This window comes from Alligator mississippiensis, chromosome 2 (genome assembly GCF_030867095.1).
Source record: "Alligator mississippiensis isolate rAllMis1 chromosome 2, rAllMis1, whole genome shotgun sequence".
NCBI lineage: Eukaryota > Metazoa > Chordata > Crocodylia > Alligatoridae > Alligator > Alligator mississippiensis.
The window spans coordinates 186320431-186338117 of record NC_081825.1 but is presented as its reverse complement, the minus strand read 5'-3'; the positions used below and the strand labels follow the sequence as shown (position 1 = coordinate 186338117).

General features: G+C 40.6%; 1 protein-coding gene across 1 annotated transcript in view; it reads right to left on the bottom strand.

The window, feature by feature from the left end:
* Window positions 1-17687, bottom strand: part of LOC102562201 (mucin-5B) — a 72529-nt gene that overhangs the window by 40158 nt on the left and 14684 nt on the right. Inside the window, exons 7-25 of the mRNA XM_059721338.1 lie at window positions 16957-17063; window positions 16310-16526; window positions 14703-14828; window positions 14040-14157; window positions 13275-13413; window positions 12229-12339; window positions 10464-10533; window positions 9590-9727; window positions 7834-7998; window positions 7097-7191; window positions 6216-6342; window positions 5143-5398; window positions 4593-4645; window positions 4031-4131; window positions 3349-3500; window positions 2837-2975; window positions 2628-2741; window positions 1466-1645; window positions 598-837 (exon numbers count right to left, since the gene is read on the bottom strand). Of these exons, the coding sequence (XP_059577321.1) occupies window positions 598-837; window positions 1466-1645; window positions 2628-2741; window positions 2837-2975; window positions 3349-3500; window positions 4031-4131; window positions 4593-4645; window positions 5143-5398; window positions 6216-6342; window positions 7097-7191; window positions 7834-7998; window positions 9590-9727; window positions 10464-10533; window positions 12229-12339; window positions 13275-13413; window positions 14040-14157; window positions 14703-14828; window positions 16310-16526; window positions 16957-17063 (2648 nt within the window). The remainder of the gene's footprint in view (window positions 1-597; window positions 838-1465; window positions 1646-2627; window positions 2742-2836; window positions 2976-3348; window positions 3501-4030; window positions 4132-4592; window positions 4646-5142; window positions 5399-6215; window positions 6343-7096; window positions 7192-7833; window positions 7999-9589; window positions 9728-10463; window positions 10534-12228; window positions 12340-13274; window positions 13414-14039; window positions 14158-14702; window positions 14829-16309; window positions 16527-16956; window positions 17064-17687) is intronic.

Genomic DNA, 17687 nt, shown 5'->3' with positions numbered 1-17687 from the left:
AGCTATGGAGTTGTGTCACAGTGTATGAGGGTTTCTTTTCAATAGGATAGTCCTACTGGAATAGGGAGAAAATGAAATCTCTGAATAGTCCACCTGGAATAGGTTCAGACTTATCTTTTAATGGATGGAATTCCACAACAGCCAAAGGTATCTAGTAGAGATGACCCTTGGTTATGAATGTCTAAGTTAGTTCTAACCCCCCTAACTTTGAGACATGGATCTATATCCATAGATTCATAGATGCTACAGTCAGAAGAGACCTCAACAGATCGAGTCCAACCCCATGCCTAGGAAGGAAAGAGTGCTGGGATCAGATGACCCCAGCCAGATGCCTATCCAGCCTTCTCTTAAAGACCCCCAAGGTAGGGGAGAGCACCACCTCCCTTGGAAGCCCATTCCAGATTCTGACCACCCTTACCAGTCCAGTGTGCCTGTTCTGAGCCATACTTAGGACATACCTACTAGTTTAAGAGTAGGCTACCCACATAATTAACTGAATGGAGGGAATAATAATGTAGTGTCAAGGACACAGGCACAGGAATAATATCAACATATAGCCTTAATTCAGAAGAATTCTGCTTCAAGGAATTGTTGTACCTGAGGGTGACAGGCTGAAAAGACATCACTGTTGATGATGCTGCACTGCTTTTCTGCCCAGGATTTTCTGTAAGGGTTAGTAGAGCATGGATTCTTTACGCATTTGGCATCAGGACAAGAAGAAGATATTTTCCAGCTGTTTCCAAACTCCAGCACAGCTCCTACTACAGACTGACTCCTGGTGGTGAAGTCATTGATGTCATTGTCATCATAGTTTCCACATAGGCCACAGACTTGACCCTGAACAAAGAAGAAAATAAAATAATGAGGGAGCACAGAAAGTTTCATCATTTAGCATGCTAGCATTTTTAGCTATATACTCCTATTAAATTCAAACATCAGAAAAAGTGTGTTTCATTTGCCCTGTCACTGGTGAGTTATGACATTATCATAGAAATGAAAAATCCTCTGTTATTGTCTCTTTTGCTTATGTCTTGTTTTGTACAGATATTCAATATACATTCATAGATAAGAACTTTGCCAAGCTGTCTTGAAATAATTATCAATAGCGGCATATAATCTGCTGCTTGTTCTTTCCTGGGATGCTTTTTGACAATAATAAATATTAATTGTATTTTGCTTGCAACTCCAAGTTCCCATTTCCGGTGTTGTTTCATCGCCTTTCTGTAGATCATGAGCTACAAGAGTAAGCACTACTATGATGAGGTGACTACGATGACTACACACTGTCTTCACACCTGGTTTTGAGACAGGCTTGAAAATACACAATGGTATGTTACAAGAGACTTTCATTTATGTTCTCAGCTTCATTTCATTCCACACAACTTCCTCATTTGTGAAATATGATAATTGATCCTTTTTATCAGCATGACAGTTGGCAGCAGTCTCGTGGCTTTAAGATCCTCACCTTGAAATCAGGGCTGAGCTTGATGAAGATGCTGGTTTTCTTATCCCACATAAGATGCAGTCCATTGACGGTCTCAATCACTAAGTACATTCCCATGTAGTGGACTTTGTATGGCACTTCCTGTCCATCACCCCTCTTTACTGCCTGGAAGTGCTCCTCATTGAGTATCAACTCATAATTCTAACACAGGGAGAAAAATCAAAGAAATTATGATTAAAAATAATCTTAGCAGAAGAAGCACTTGCCCACCACAAACATATGGAAATGGTTTTACTATACATTTATCTTTAATATCTACTTGCTCTTTAACCAACTAAAATGAAAATGAGCTATTATTTCTTTTTATAACTAATGAGGTAAATCTAATCTAATTAATAATTCAATCTTCATCTATCTCTGAATTGAGATCTAATGGTTAATGTCAAAGAAGTGCGCAGCAGTTTTTATAAACGTATTTTAAATGGTTAAGTCAATCCAAGCAGGTAGCATCTGTGATTATAGGGGCACTATCATGTGGGATATAAATGTGTTTTAAAGCACAGTGGGCCATATTCCCCCTAATACAATTTTCCTGGAGAACTGAAGTACTCTCAAATAGTTTCAAGTACAGTAAAATTTCTACTAACCAGCATGCTTGTAAGGTAAAGTGAAACCAGAAGTGCCCACCGTGGCACTTCTGGTTTTGCCAGGCCCCCATGGCCCGGGGCAAAGCAGCCTGCGCTGCTGAGCCGCCATGGCCTGGGGGCATGACAGGCTGCGTGGGGCCTGCCTCCCTGTTCTGCGGGGCCCGCAGGGCCCACAGGAGGGCCGGTGATGCCGTGGGAGGGGCAGCGACGCCCCAGATGTGGCGGGAGAAATGGTGGCCTGAATAGGCAAGGACAGCGGCATATTTTGTTATCCGGCATCCCCCTTTCCTGGGGTGCTGAATAGCAGAGCTTTTATTGTACTGCAAAGGAGAGCTTTGGGAAAAAAGTAAGATTGGAAGTTCTACCAACTATTTTGTTTTGGTTTTGGTTTAACTACACTTTACAAATCTATTTGCTTTGGGAAAAATAATTCTGAATGTGGGTCACAGCAGTAAATATTCAGTCTTTTTTTGAACCTCAAAATGGAAACACAATAAAACTATTCTTAGCATATATGTACTATAAGCTCTACTGACCCCTAGGAAGACTTTTATAGACTTTGAACAGGTTGTTCCCGTGGTGCCGCAAGGGATGTTCTCAGTGATCACTCGGAATGTTCCATTGGCTGTGCCATCGTTGCTGCAGTGGTCCTGAGGAGGGAAAGGGAGTTTAAAAGACAGATTATTAGCATAGATAGGATAAAGCTTACTTTTTGAGTATTCATACTGAAAAAGAAGCTCAGTACCTGGACCAGTGTGTATTCACAATTCCCATTGAAGCTGAACCGTTTGCCATCAAAGGTGATGTAATGCCCATCTCCATAAACAGCACAAGTACCCAGGCACTGATGCTGGGTGCAGCTCCACATCCTATTCTTACATTCACTAAGAAGGAAGAGAGATCATTTTAATTAAAAAAAAATGACACACTTGTTAGTGCAGCTGAACTCTGACACTTTGGTATGTCATCATATGCATCAGTCCATGTTAAAGCTGAGCTCAGGTTGGAATTCTTCCATGTACACAAGATCTATTACACAAGCCTGAATATAGCAACATGGATACTACTGCTTGAACACCTCAAACCCAAATATTTCCTGAGTGCTATTTTTTTTTTTTGTACATCTGCATTCAAACAGAAGAAAACCTATTTGGCACGACTGCACAAAATCCCATCTCATGGCTCCACTAACTGGATATGGATCTTTGGATAGGCAAGTTATGGGATCATGAACAGTGCTGTTCCATGAATACATACCAGGTATTACAGCCCACTTTGATCTGTTCTCCTGGCTTGTACATAGCTTCATTGTGAACACATGGGCATTCTTCCTGAGTAATGCAGCCACCTTTCCTGTCTGACACCAGCCCAGAAGGGCACATGCAGCCTGATACACATTGTGTGCTGTACTGTGAAAGCCAAGAGAAAAATATAATTTCAGAATGAACCCAGTGGAGTAGGGGGAAAGACTAGGTTTTCCTAACATGTCTCTCTATTAGGTTTGCTTTAATCTGACTTAAATCAGAAATCTTAAATTGCTAGATAAAGATTTAGTGAATGACCAAACCTGTTAAAAGTAAGCATTTCATATGCCCAGTCTAAATAGGTGTCCTGTGGTTTGTGAAAGTGTAAGGAGTACTACATAAGATACTAGCCTGTATTAGGTGAGGGAACCTTGGAATTTGCATTGGGTGTTATTGGATGATCTATGTGTGAGTAGATGAAAAGTCCAAAAAAATATTTTTTATTGTGTTCTTATTTTTGATGTATTATATTAGAATCCAATTTATTTAATGTAATACTATCTTGCTAAACAGCAGATTTTCAGTATGGGCGATTCAGAACCAAATTAATGAGCAATGAATTATTCTAGTGTAAAAAAGTTTGAACAAAAAATAGTTGTCTACAAACCCATCTTTTCCAGGCTTTCCATACTTACGCAGTGCATATCAAGAGTCTGACAGCTTTTCTGACACTCAGCCCCAGTGGTTCCTGCAGTGATGTTTTTGCAGTCAAAATAGACCATGGGAGAAATGCAGACTAGGGGAGAGAGTGACATGAGATATGATATATGGCACAGAGTTTGCACAGCAGTACAAATGAGAGGCACATCTGAGTTAGAAGTGCTCCAGGTTCTGAACATTTCCTTTGGCTAGTAAGCGAAAAGGGTCTCAGTGAGGTGTACTGTACTTTCTAAATGATCTATACCTAGTGTAATAAAAAAGGAATGCAATTGCTTTTGTGCAATTAGTACCCATTTCTAAGAAATAATATGATGCTATGACTCTTGATGATCACTAATGTATTACTCTTGTGTTTATTTTTCTTTGTCTTTTTTTACTGAATGGATTGTATAGAGTGATATTTCATTTAAAAAAGTATAAATATATATATAAGCAAATGTTTCTAGTCCACTGAATTTCCTGGGGGTTTCAGATTTGGTTTTTCAAAGCAAGAAGGGTATGATTGAAATCAAAGGAAAGCTAAAGAAGGGATTTTACCTGGCTCTGGGCTTTTGGTTCCAATGCAGTTCAACACTCCTTTTGCACACGTGCTGTGAGAAAGGGAAGAGAATTATTATTTTTTTAATTGTGTATATTGAGGCTGATTTTTTTTCTTGCTGTATTTCCGAACTTTCCAAGAGATCATGAAATTCTAAAGCACCACCATATATTCAGAAAAGAGTTTGTTTTCCACCCAGCTGCTACTGGATTTGCATATCATTTTGACAATAGATATACAGGAAAAAATATAATGGGACAAGGTCTCTCTATGAGTTTGCTGCTTACTGTAACCTCTCCCTTTTGGCACATTTGTCTATTGTATGGTGGGAAATGATTCAGTACAAGAGAACTCTCTTCTACGTGCAATTATGCTAATAAATCTTGAAAAATACACCATCCTTGAAGACTAACAGGGATTCATGGAAGAACATTGTACTGAAATCCAGGCAGGTCTGAGTACAGCCAATTTAAATGAGGCATAGTCTGTTATTAAGAAATTCTATAAGAAATACCGGTAGTTTTAGTGCTTTACAGGAAAATCTCTTACCATACATGACCATCTTCATGAACTACTTCCCCAGAGGGCACAAGAGATCCTTTGTAGTAACAGGGACATCTGCTAGCAGGCACACATTTGCCACTTTCATCCATGTAAGTGTCATTTACACAAGTGCAGCCATCAACTGGAACAAACTTTATGTTGCATGTGGCATCGGGCTCACTTAGAGACTGGCAAGTGGGTTGACAGGAATTGATGACATAGCTGTAACTCAGGGATTTGGGACACGTTGTTGTGTATTTGGCTTAAGAGGGAAAAACAAAATGAATTAATAGATTTGTTCATTTGGAGTGACATCATGTGATGATGGAGAGGAAGGAGGAATATGCTGTATGAATAATGGGGGAACAAGGATACTATATAATTTTGTTCTGTGTTGTTTTTTTCATGCAAAATGCCAGAATGCTTTAAGAGCTAAATAATGCATAGTTAGCTACAAATAAAGGGAGTAGATGGGGAGTAAATGAAATGATATATGCAAATGAGAGATGATATGCATTCAAATCGGATGTAGAAAGAGAAACAACACAGAAGGCTGGTAGTTAATACCTGGTACATGTAAATGTCCACTGTGAGGTGTGAAGCCTCCTAAAAAAGGAGGTATTTCTGCTGTTGTGGCCGATAGGATAAGTGAAAACTAGTCTTTGGCTTTAAGCCACCCTTTGCTTAAATGTTTTCTATTTTTAAGTGTTCTGTTTAGAATTACTATTTTTATAATCAGCCATATTTATCACTATGGCAACTAGCAACAAGTGAAACTGATTAGCTTCAAAGGCTCAGCAGAGAGAGGCAGAGCCAGGTCAGCAGCAGTTGTCTCCCTCCTAATTGAAGTTGTGCCTTCCTTCTCTTTATATTCCCTGTCAAAAGATTTAGAATCTGGAGGGGAATTTTCCCCTCTGGATTTTTAAGAAATATTGGGGAAATATTGCTAGGCTTTCACTTCTTAAAACCTTTTCTTCAAAATTTACTGGGAGATTCTTGGATTGCTTTGAAATTGCTATAAAATAATCTTTGGTTAACCTTTTGGAACAGGAAGTCAAGCAAAGGGTTTTAGCACTTACAACAGATGTTGGTCCTCCATCCACTCAGCAGGACTCCTTTGGCTGCACAAGCTCGCACATAGGCAGAGAGGGAGGCACACATACAGTCCTCACTTTTTTCACAGTTACAAGTGTCAAACATGCAATTCTAGGAGTGCAGGAAGAAAATCTCATGAATAACAGAACCTTCTGCCCAAAGACATTTTACATCTACCTTTTGTTCTTATTTATTAGCTTCTTCTCGAGGTATATTCAGTTTTAGGCCATTTTTACTAACCTTTATTTTCAGTTTTGAGCCATTTCTACTAACCTTTATTTTAACCTACCAGCTGTTAAAATTTTTGTTCAGAGAGAATCAATAGAGATGTAGCTCTTTCCAATGAAAGAGGTAAACTAAGGGCCAAAGAGTTTGCTATATGCTTAGCAATATCTCATACCCATCTGAATATAAAAATTATTACAGTCATTTTAGTTTAGCAACCCAAACTCCATCTAGAATAAGGACATGATATGATCATACAACCCCCCCATGTGTATGTTTATAGTTGTTTTAATTTGATTTCAGGCAAATAGCAGTATTTGTTTAAGAAAGCATTTGAAGGCAATTCCAGAAAATGGAACCAAGACCACAGACTGAAAAAGGCAACATATATATAAGCAGAAAAGTACCCAGGCTGTAAGAGGTGATGTACTATAAATGCTAAAATATAGTTTCATGTCACCTCACAAACTGACCTACTAATATTGTTGAACCATCATAGATACAACAACTATGCCATTCCAGATTAAAATGTAGGTAAAGCATAACATGGGAGTTGTATTTGTGCTATATCTTTTTTGATAGCTTGATTTAATGATCTGAGTCCCACTGGTTTTAAAGAAAAAGAAACCTAGCAAAGTACCGTGTGGTAAGAAGAGGGGTTCACAGTAGCATGGCAAGCAGCGAAAGGTCCTGTGCTGTTGGTCAACATTCCACACCAGTGCAGAGCATACTTTTCTGTGAATAGAGGAAATAATGTGAATTCATACTCACACTTTTTGTATTGCATCAGATGTGGAAAGCTGCTGTTCACATGATCTTCAATGAATCATATGCTTTCATAAAACCATTCAGAAATGATGCTTTGGTGGCCACCACCTTTGTTTTGCTATGCTGCCACATGTGGCTAAGATTAGTTTCATAGTTATTAGGAGCTGGAAGGGACCTTACAGATCATCAGGTCCAGCCCCCCTGCACTTGGGAAGGAAAGACTTCTGGGATCTGTGAAAAACATGCTTGCTCTGGAATGAATGGAGGATGAACCAATGCCCCACAAACATTTGACGGCTGCACACCTATTCTGCTCTGAATCATCAGCTTGTATGCCATCTCTGAATCAAAGATTGCAGTTTTCTGTTCTTGGACTGTTTCCTTGATTCTCAGTTATTTTATTGCTTAACTTCTTAATAACTTCTTGTATGGATATTTTTTTCTAGTTTCAAAGGTACATTTTACCAAGTTTGGATACTTTAATGCTGTTGATTTTTGCTCTTATGTCAAGTGCTTTTTGTCAACAACATTAGAACCCCCCCCCGACAGATAATTTCAAATTGTTTGTACAATATGTCTTATGACAAAAAAAATCTGTGATGCACGTACCATTCTCTACACTGAGGGAGCAAGGGTTTTCAAAGCTATTTTTGATGTCAGTGCATGAAGGCTTTGTTTTCCAGGTGTTAGCAAATGCAGCTCCTGTTCCTTCAACTACACCACTTATTATTTTGAAGTCATCAAGCTGGGCATTGTTGAAGTTTCCGCAGAGACCTGTTGAAAAAGCATTATGAATTTAAGCAGACAAGGTTCCTTGGGTGAATTTGATATCTTTTATTAGACCAACCCAAATGGTTGGAGAATAGTTATTAAGCAAGCTTTCGGGTTCAAAAACCCTTTGTCAGGCTAAGGACGCTGCAGCAGTTGGTGTGTGCTCTTCCTGGATGGAATGAAAAGTAAACAAGCCGGGGCTGGGCTGGGCTGGGCTGGGGAGTCAGTTGCCAGGCTGATTGTAATGTATCAAAAATCCAATGTGTGTGTTTAGTCCCTGATCTCTAGTATCCAGCAGGTTGATGAAATGGAGCTCATAGGCTCGTCTCCGGGATGTGTTGTGTAAATTTCCCTTGAGGATCAGGACTGAGAGATTGGAGAGAGAGTGGCCCTCCTGTGAGAAATGTGCCCCCACCGGTAATTGGGTGTTTCTGTCTTTGATGGATTTCTGGTGTGCGCTCATTCTGGTGCGCAGTTGTTGTTTGGTCTCTCCTACATATCTTCCGTCAGGGCATTTGGTGCATTGGATGAGGTATACTACATTCCTGGAGGTGCAGCTGTAAGATCCTGGGATGCTGATGGCTCTGTTGTGGGGTATAGTAATAGTGGGGGTGGTGGAGATGTGGGGGCAGGTTTTGCATTTCTTGTCATGGCACGGTCTGGATCCTTTTGGTGTGTTCTGGAGTTGAGGAAGTTTGCTTCTGGTGATGAGGTTGGCGAGGTTCGGTGCTTGTCTGAAGGCTAGGATGGGTGGCTCTGGGAAGATTTTTTTAAGAATAGGGTCTTTTTCTAATATGGGTTGCAATTTTTTGAGGATTTTCCGTACAGGTTCAAGGGATGGGTGATAGGTCATAACCAGCGGTGTGCGATTTGTGTGTGTTTTTCTTCTGTACTGCAGCAGTTCTTCACGTGGTATCCGGGTGGCTCTTTCAAACATGCGATCTACCTCTCTGGAGGAGTGTCCTTGCTGGGTGAAAGCCCTTTTAATATTGGTGAGGTGGCGATCCCGGGTGTTCTCTTCAGTACAGATGCGGTGGTATCTGAGGGCTTGGCTGTATATCACAGCTTTTTCGGTGTGTTTAGGGTGATTGCTGGTTCTGTGCAGATATGTGTGTTGGTCTGTGGGTTTCTTGTATACTGTGGTCTGTATTTTACCCTTCTGGATACTGATCATTGTGTCTAAAAAGGGGATGTTGGTGCTGGAGTATTCTAAAGAAAGTCGGACGGAGGGATGGCGACTGTTGAATTTCTGGTGGAACTCAATTAGAGATTCCTGGTTCTCACTCCAAATGATGAAGATGTCATCGATATATCGTAAGTACAGCAAGGGTTTGATGGTGCAGTTCTTGAGGAATTCTTCTTCCAGGTGGCTCATAAAAAAATTGGCATACTGTGGGGCCATTTTAGTGCCCATACCTGTTCCCATCGTCTGGAGGAAGTGTTGATTATTAAAAGTGAAATTGTTGTGTGTGAGGGTGAAGTGTATAAGCTCAGTGATGTCTTTGGGTCTGTATTCTGGGTTGTAATCTAAAACATTTACACAAGTTCAAAGAGGATTTGGACAGGTTAGTATTTTTATGTTAAATTAACTTACCACAGGTCTGTCCTTTCAAAGACGGATGCAGTCGCACAAACACTTGCATGAAGGGTGTGACTTGGATCTCCATCTGGAGACCAAAATTTGTGTGCACAATAACAAAGAAGGATGAAGGTCTAAAGATGGTCACATCAGCTAAGGACAAAAAAGCAGAACAATCCATTTCCAGATGAGACCAAATGCTATAAAACATTGCTTGATTGGTATAGCTTCTCTTCTTGGGCTTCTTGCTGCAACTATAGTGAATCTCAGTGAGGACATCTACATCAGAAATTTATTGTGGAATTGCCTAACTCGCTTCATAGTAAATGTCTCGGCATCTACACATGCAGTGCTATTAGGATGGAGTAAATTAATTAACTCTGCTGTAGGTTAGTACTTATAAACACAAGTATTACCCTTTGGTGGGATTATTTACTCCACAACACACGTGTAGACACTAACACAGCTGGCTGGAGCACAACGGTGCTTCAGTGCAGGTGCTGCCTTCTGGCTAGCCCTGCACCGAAGCACCCTCATTCCCCAGCCAACGGCCACCCCTGGAAGTCACTGTGCTACAAGGACAACAAGCAGGGTCTGGATAGTATAAAAGTCTTACTGAATATCATTATGAGGACAGACAGCAAAAACAAATCAACATTGCAATAATGTGGACAGCAGACTGTAATGTCTCATAAATCTTTCTGTAAATCAGACTACCACCAGATGCACAGTATGGGGCAAGAGGCATCACAGTGACAAATTACTACATGAACATGATAGGGTTTGGAAGTACATGCTACATTACATGCTAGTGACCTACAACATTCTGCTCTTCTGTAGCTTGAAGTAATAGAGAGTGCCACCCACTGACCCTAAAAGAGAAACATACCTGTTGAGATGGGCAACTGAGTATAGAAACTGTTTAAAAATACACCACCATCAGGCTTAATCACAATGATCTGGCAAGGAAATAAAGAAGTGTAAAGGAACAATGTGTCACTTAATAATATTACAAGATGATATCCCAATACATCCTCATGTGTTTCATGGACAGAGGTTATTTCTCCAACTCTCACCCTTTCATTATCTTGTACATTCTCTACCATAAAATAAATTGTTTTGGAGTCATTCTCATTTCTTTATAGAGCTCTAGCATAGGCCAGGACATCATGACTGCCACAGACACCAGGGTTCCTTGCATAGGCAACTGGTAGGGGGGCATGGAGGGGCACACAGCCACCCTCACAGGGCCGTCCCTGTTGCCGACACCACTGGTGGCTTCTGAGGGTGCTCACTAGCACCACCCCTGCTGCCGATGTCAGCTTCTGCGGGTGCTTGCCCACCCCATCCCTGCTGCCACCACTGCCGCTGGCTTCTGCAGGTGCCCCCCCAGACTTGGGAGGCACCAGTCACCCATGGTTCCTTGTTGGGCCTTATTTTATTTGGATTCAGATTCAGCCTGAATCGGGGACAGTGATTTAATTAGTTGTTTCAGATCAGCATCCCCAATTCAATTTGGCTAAATCCAAATCTGAAGATTTTATGCTGCTTTGGCGAATCAGCGATTCACCCATAGACACAGCTTTAAATGTTTTTTCTACATACCTCAGGGTACCAGGCACAGCTTGTGAATGCTGCGATGCTGGGGCAGATAGAGAATCCGACAGGAGCATGGGGGGGCAGGGCCTGGGTGCCCCCCCAGACTCAGGATGCACCAGTTGCCAAGCCAGGAAGGCATGGGGGCTCCCCCCTGCGCATTCCCTGGCAGACCCAGAAATGGACTGGAAGTGCTTCGGTCTGCTGCCAAGCACACTGGGGAGCCCCCCACGCTCCTGTGGGATGCTCCATCCACCCTGCCATTGTAGCATTCACAAGCCATGCCTGGTACCTTGAGGTATGTAGAAAAAACATTTAAAGCTGTGTCTATGTCTGACTCGCCAAAAGTTTCTGAATCTCTCCAAATCGATTTGGAGGCTTCCGATTCGATTTGGAGAGATTGAAGGGTCTCCTGATTCGATTCGGATCTGGAGATTTGGCCACTGAATCAGGCCGAATCTCTGCCGAATTGAACCAGGGACTAAAGCTTTGCACAGCCCTAATGGTCAATACAGTTATTGGTTTTCTGAGAAGTCAATAAATTCATGGATTATTCATTCCTTAGCAAAGGCAAGAAACTTTCTTCTGCTTTTTGAATCAAGTATTTTGGTTACTTAACTTATAAAACCTGAATGTACTATTTACCTCATTATTACGACAGATAGATTTATTTTAATTTCATTTACAAAACTAAGATAAATTTGACAGGAATAGAAACCCTAAAGCAGTAGGAACTAAACTTTTTGGCAGATGTGCTACAGATTAAGCCCCACATCCTCCCCAACTACCACGTTTATCCCCTTTGTCTGCCTGATCTACTGCTCTTCTGTCTGCTTCTTTGCCCTATCTGCCACTGTGCAGACTATCCCCTATCTCATCTGCTGTGTGCCACAAGCAGAGGCTACCTGTGCCATTTGTGGCACGCATGCTGCAGTTTGGCCATCCCTGCCCTAGAGAAATAAATGACCCACTCATTCTGACCTGACTTTCTTATGCCTCATATTTGTATAAAGTAATCTAATCCAGCAGCATGTTCAGCTCTTGAATGGGACACTTACTGTTTGCTCTTTGTTAGTGATGAGGGCTATCATCTTTAGGCATGTCTCGGTATCTGTCAGGCCGCATTTGCGAAGTTCCCCCAAAATGGTGAAGGTGTCATTTTCACAGTCCTGAAAAAAAAAATTCCAGCAACATTAAAGACTGCCCACAGGAGATTCTTTTGTTAAATAGACCTCTGATAATATTTGGTAGAGGTTGGTCCAAACTCTCTCAAGCTTAGGACTTCTTGGATCTGTAATGTTGTTTAACTCATTGTAGAGATGGATTAGCCCTGGGTTCTGGATCTGGCTTTAGATCTGCTTTGATGGTGTTCAGACTCAGAGTTTTAATTCAAGTTCATTTGTAAAAATTGCTTCCACTCACTTCTATATCTGATTTTTCCCAACTTGACCTGATTTAAAAGCTAGACAATTTTGAAAAAAATGTTAAAATGAAATAGGTTGATTCAAATAATGCTTAGTTTCAGTATCTTTATGCTTATTTAAAAAGAATTATTAAAAATATCTGAAATTGCAATGAAATGTTTCATTTCATGAATTTCTTTTCTACTTTTAAGTTTACTAATTTTAAGTATATATATATATATTGTTCTGTGTCAGCCCACTTCCCCCCCACACTTTTCCAGAACTGCCAGCTAGCCACAAAATCAGTTATTTCATAGCCCTGACTGATAGTATCAAATATTATTACATGGAAAAAATCATGCAACCCTACAAAAGAGGATGAATTGTATCACTGTTATGAAGATAAACCAAATGCAGCCTTTAAGAAGTCATAATTTGTTAATGTTTGAATCATTATGGAATTGGAAATACCTCAGTATTTGTTTTGGACATCAGTACTTCCAGCATCACAGATAATAGATTGATTTTGCATGAAGTGCAATATATGCTATCTCACTACAGTGCTCTTCTGTGTCTATTGGAAATCTTTCAGTGTTCTCTTTTACAGTGAGCTTCTCCAATCTACATGCTCGCAGCCCTTCTAGTCCTACTTCAATAAAACTATTAGATTTTGTGACCGAGGATTACTTGGTGGTGCTTACCCTAGAGAGAACATAAGTACAGTCTCCATGGACATTGTAATGCTTTTCATCATATGTGGAGATGTGTGAGCCTCCTACTACTGAACAAGTTCCAGGGCATGGAATGTCTTCACAGCTCCATTTGCCTCCAGTGCAGGTACTAGAAGAGAAGGGGAGAAGTTAATCAACATCAGTGATATTAGCCTTGAAGAAAGGCATTTTTAAACTATTTACACAGTGTTGGTTTGCTACTGTTCTTCCCTGCTATATCTTTTTATGATTTCTTCAGAGGAAAAAAACGTGCAAATGTGTGTGAATGACCCCTTTTCTTATCTTAGTGTTATGTCTGTGATGTGTCAGGGTTGATGGTAATCTGATGTAGAATTTAGATCATAGATTGTAGAGGCTGGTTTGGATAGGGATGATCCTGCCTCAGGCAGGGGATTAAACTAGATGACCTCTGGAGGTCTCTTCCAGCCCTACTTCTCTATGATTCTATGAAAATCCAAATACTTCAAAGAAGTAAGCAAAGTGAGATCATTTTAAGTTAGCAGTAAGAAATCTATATATTACAATTCCTTATCCCGAACAACTTGAAATGGTATGCAATAACATGTTAAATAACAATACTAAAAAAAGAGAAGGGCAATTCTGTTTCTAAGCTCACACAGGAACTGCAGTAATGTCAGTAATATGCACTTAAGGGTTGCTGCTGAGGCTTTCATAACTGATAAACAATGAAGCTAGTTCACTCCATAGGAAAGAGCAGCAAAAGAAGCAAGTTACCAGTTGTGACATGGGCCTGAATAAGACGTCCCTGGAGCATAAGTGTTACCATCGTAGGTACAGGAGCACTGCTGAAGGGGAATGCAGCCAGAAGTGGTAATGTCATCAAACACAGTTCCTAAATGAATTAAAAAAATCAATATATCAAAAAGGTATTTTACACATACAGATTCTTTTTGGCCTTAAATAGAGTGCCACAAATAGTTTTGGAACTAGTTCATTGGCAGCTCTAAATAGGCATAGCTTTGTTGAAGTCAGCAAAGCGTGCTAAATTGCATCATCTAAGGAGTTGGTCCTGGAAAGTTTAAATTTCCACTTGTCTTACAAGTCCTGTAGGGCAAATAAATGGAATAGTGCTGAGTTGCTGTATAAAAGACACTCCTTTGCCGTAGAACAGCCATGATGTTAAGTCATGGGAGACATTCTGAAATTAATTGTTCTAATTCTTCTTTACCACTTACCAGATGTTGCACACTTATAGGAAATTAATTATTCACTATTGTGGTATTCTTTACTTGTTATGCACAGATAAATGCTTCCTACTTCAAACTGTGAAAAGTACCTTTGGGGGAGCTCTGAGTTATGGAAGTGCAGCTAAATGTCTACACTCAAATAGCTGCTGGTCTTTTTTGAGATGAGAAGTGGGAGACAATGAAAACTTGCCTGGAGGGCAGAAGCAGCCATCTATACAGTGCTCCTCACAGAGTGTAGATGTTTCAGGGTTACTGCAGGTGTCCATGCAGGGGGAACCACATTCCTGGTAGTGCATATTGAAAGTACAGTTCTTGGCTGAAATTTTAAAGAAAGATAGATTTCTTAATTCAAATGTAATTACCATTTGCTACATCTTAAAATGTGTATTCATCGCAACCTTCTTTCTAGAAAGGAGGCTACACTAGACCTCAGATCTAAACATCCCTCTAGCTTTGGAAGTTTGATAATCCCAGGTGATGTTGTATGTGTTCGAATTGCAGTTCTATCATATAATGCTGAGTTTGTAACTTGAAGCTTGGATTTTTGCCGATACATTAGAAACTCTTTCATAGACCTATGAGATGTATACACTGGCCCGTTTGGTTTGCAGTGACCTTTTTGCAGGAACCCCTTCATTGCTTGTGAAATATGAAAAACTTAAGCCCTTAGTAAATGTGCATATTTGAATCATGTGGATTTCACCAAAATCTAGTTATCCCCTGGGAATATAACTATGAATCAACATTGATAAATATTGGTCTTCCCACTTTAATGCAGGAGATACTGGTTGCCTCCGTAGTCTGGACAACTGTTTAATTCAGAGTATGTCTACACAAAGGCACTCAGGAAAATGAATATAGATTATTTTATACAGTGGATTAGTTAAACCCACATGACATTGCTGTGTAGACACTCTCAGGTAGAACTAAGGTGCCTTAATTTAATTTCCCATTGAAATGAGCTAAATTGAACTAAGAACACTTTCTTTTAGAATGATTGTATCCACACAGGGGTTTCATATGTTAATGACTCCATTAAATGTACACTGTTCATTAATTCAGGTGTACTTTCCTGGCTGTCTGCATGTAGCTACAACTATTGAAGTTCTGTGAAAAGTATTACCATACTTAATAACCTTTAATTCCCATGGGTTCATGTGATGGTGCCTGTAAACCCCACATAGCAAGCCAAAGGAACACTGGGGGAACTAGGGCTAGAGTTTCATGGCTACCCAATCAGGAGGCAGAGGCAAGCCACAGAAGGATAAAAAGGGAGACCTCTGGGCAGTGTGCAGAAAACTTGGGGGCTCAGAAGAGATCTGTGGTTGAGAAAAAGCTTTGGGACTATGAAGGACTTCAGTGTATCCTGGCTAGCCACTGTGATACAGGAGGGCAAGCTTACTTGGGAGATAGGAATGAGGGCTAAAGAGTTAAAGGGGTGAAGATAGGAAGTAGCCAGTTGAGGTCGAGAGGAGAAGTTGACAAGAGTGAGAGTTGTTGGAGGACTTAAATTTAGGGCCCTGGGCTAGATGTAGAGTAGGAGTGGGAAGGCATGAGTCCCCCAACCTCAGGATTCCTTGTACTTTCCAACATGAACTGGCAGTTTACAATAGCTACCTTTTTGCATTTGAGGGGCTAATGGACTGGAGCTGGGGAGGGGATCCTTAGACCTTCAGAAACCTGGAAAGATGTAGTTTGGGACTGGGTTCCAAAACACAGACCCCAGAGATGTGTGGGAAAATAATTCTGATAATTCCTGACAAACTCTTAAGACTGCTAAGGCCAACTCCAACTTACGGCACAGTTGTGGAGTTCTCCAGTTCTGAGGTTGCCCACCAGCATGGGCACACTGCCGGGAGTATTCAGCAAAAGTATTACACATGCAGAAGGCATTGTTGGACTGGTCACAGCGACAGAAGTCTTGTACACAAGACTCAATGTACTTGTTAACAGCAAGTAGATCATTACACTTTGAAAAGGCAGGTCCAGTCAGTGTTTTCCGGCACATGTTTTCCTAGGGGGCAGAAAATGATGTTTAATTCACAAGTTCACAAAACAGAGAGGACCACTTAAAGTGTTATTTTTTGTTCTGTTTTATTCTTAATTAGATTCTGGGCCCATCTACATGAGACGCTATGTCACTGTAGTAACGAGCTATGGTGATGTAGCTTGTCATTAGGGTGACATGGCATTGGCGGTGACAAATGGTGATGCTGCTGCTACTGCACAGTAGGGTTGGAAACAACCCATGTAGCACTGGGACTGTGCAATACTAGCAGTTCCTGCCCAGTCATTTAGTACTTGCTAAAAGCTGATACTAAATGACTGCGCAGTAACAACTGTACAGTTGGGCTCATCTGTATATACATCCTCTTTCTCTTAGCTCTTCACAGTAGAAGGGACAAGCCCTTTTTAAACTAGTGAATTAAAAAAAAGTCCCTTACATAATCAATAGTGCAGTTGTCCACAGTGTTTGTAGGATCCTCACATTGTTCTGTTGGCCCATCTAGCTTCTGCATATTCCCAAACTGTAGGGCAGACAGCTGGATATCTGAAATAAATCAGTTAAAAATGTATATATTTTATTTGCAATATCTTTCAATCTTGTTCTCCTCTGAGGAGTTAATTTCTTATTTAGCCAAGGAAACTGGTTCTCCTAGAATCTTTTCACTTAGATATCACTTCATCCAGAGCTAGATGCTGATTCTATCAATTCTATCAAGTATCAATTTACTTTGAATGGTATCATCCATAAAGGAAAATGTAGAAAACAACTCCCAGTTTGTAACAGAAGTTATGCTGGAAAATGACACATTCTTTCAAAGTTAGATCTCAGATGGTGGATGGAAATGGCCTGTGGAGGTAAGAGTAAAAGGTTTTAGACACGAGTTAAATCAATGAGATTATTGTGAATCAGGGGGTGCAGCTACATGCAACGCTACAGTGACATAGCTTGTTGCTATGGCAATGTAGCATTGGCAGGCACAAACCGTGATGCCGATGCTATGTTGCCATAGTGACGAGCTACCTTGCTGTAGTGAATTGCTATGGCAACATAGCTGCTAAAAATAACTGTACACCACCAGGATGGCATAATAACAGCTGTGACTGAGCCATTATTTAGTACTTCCTAAAGCATGTATTAGATGATGGCGCAGTAACAACTTCACTGTGG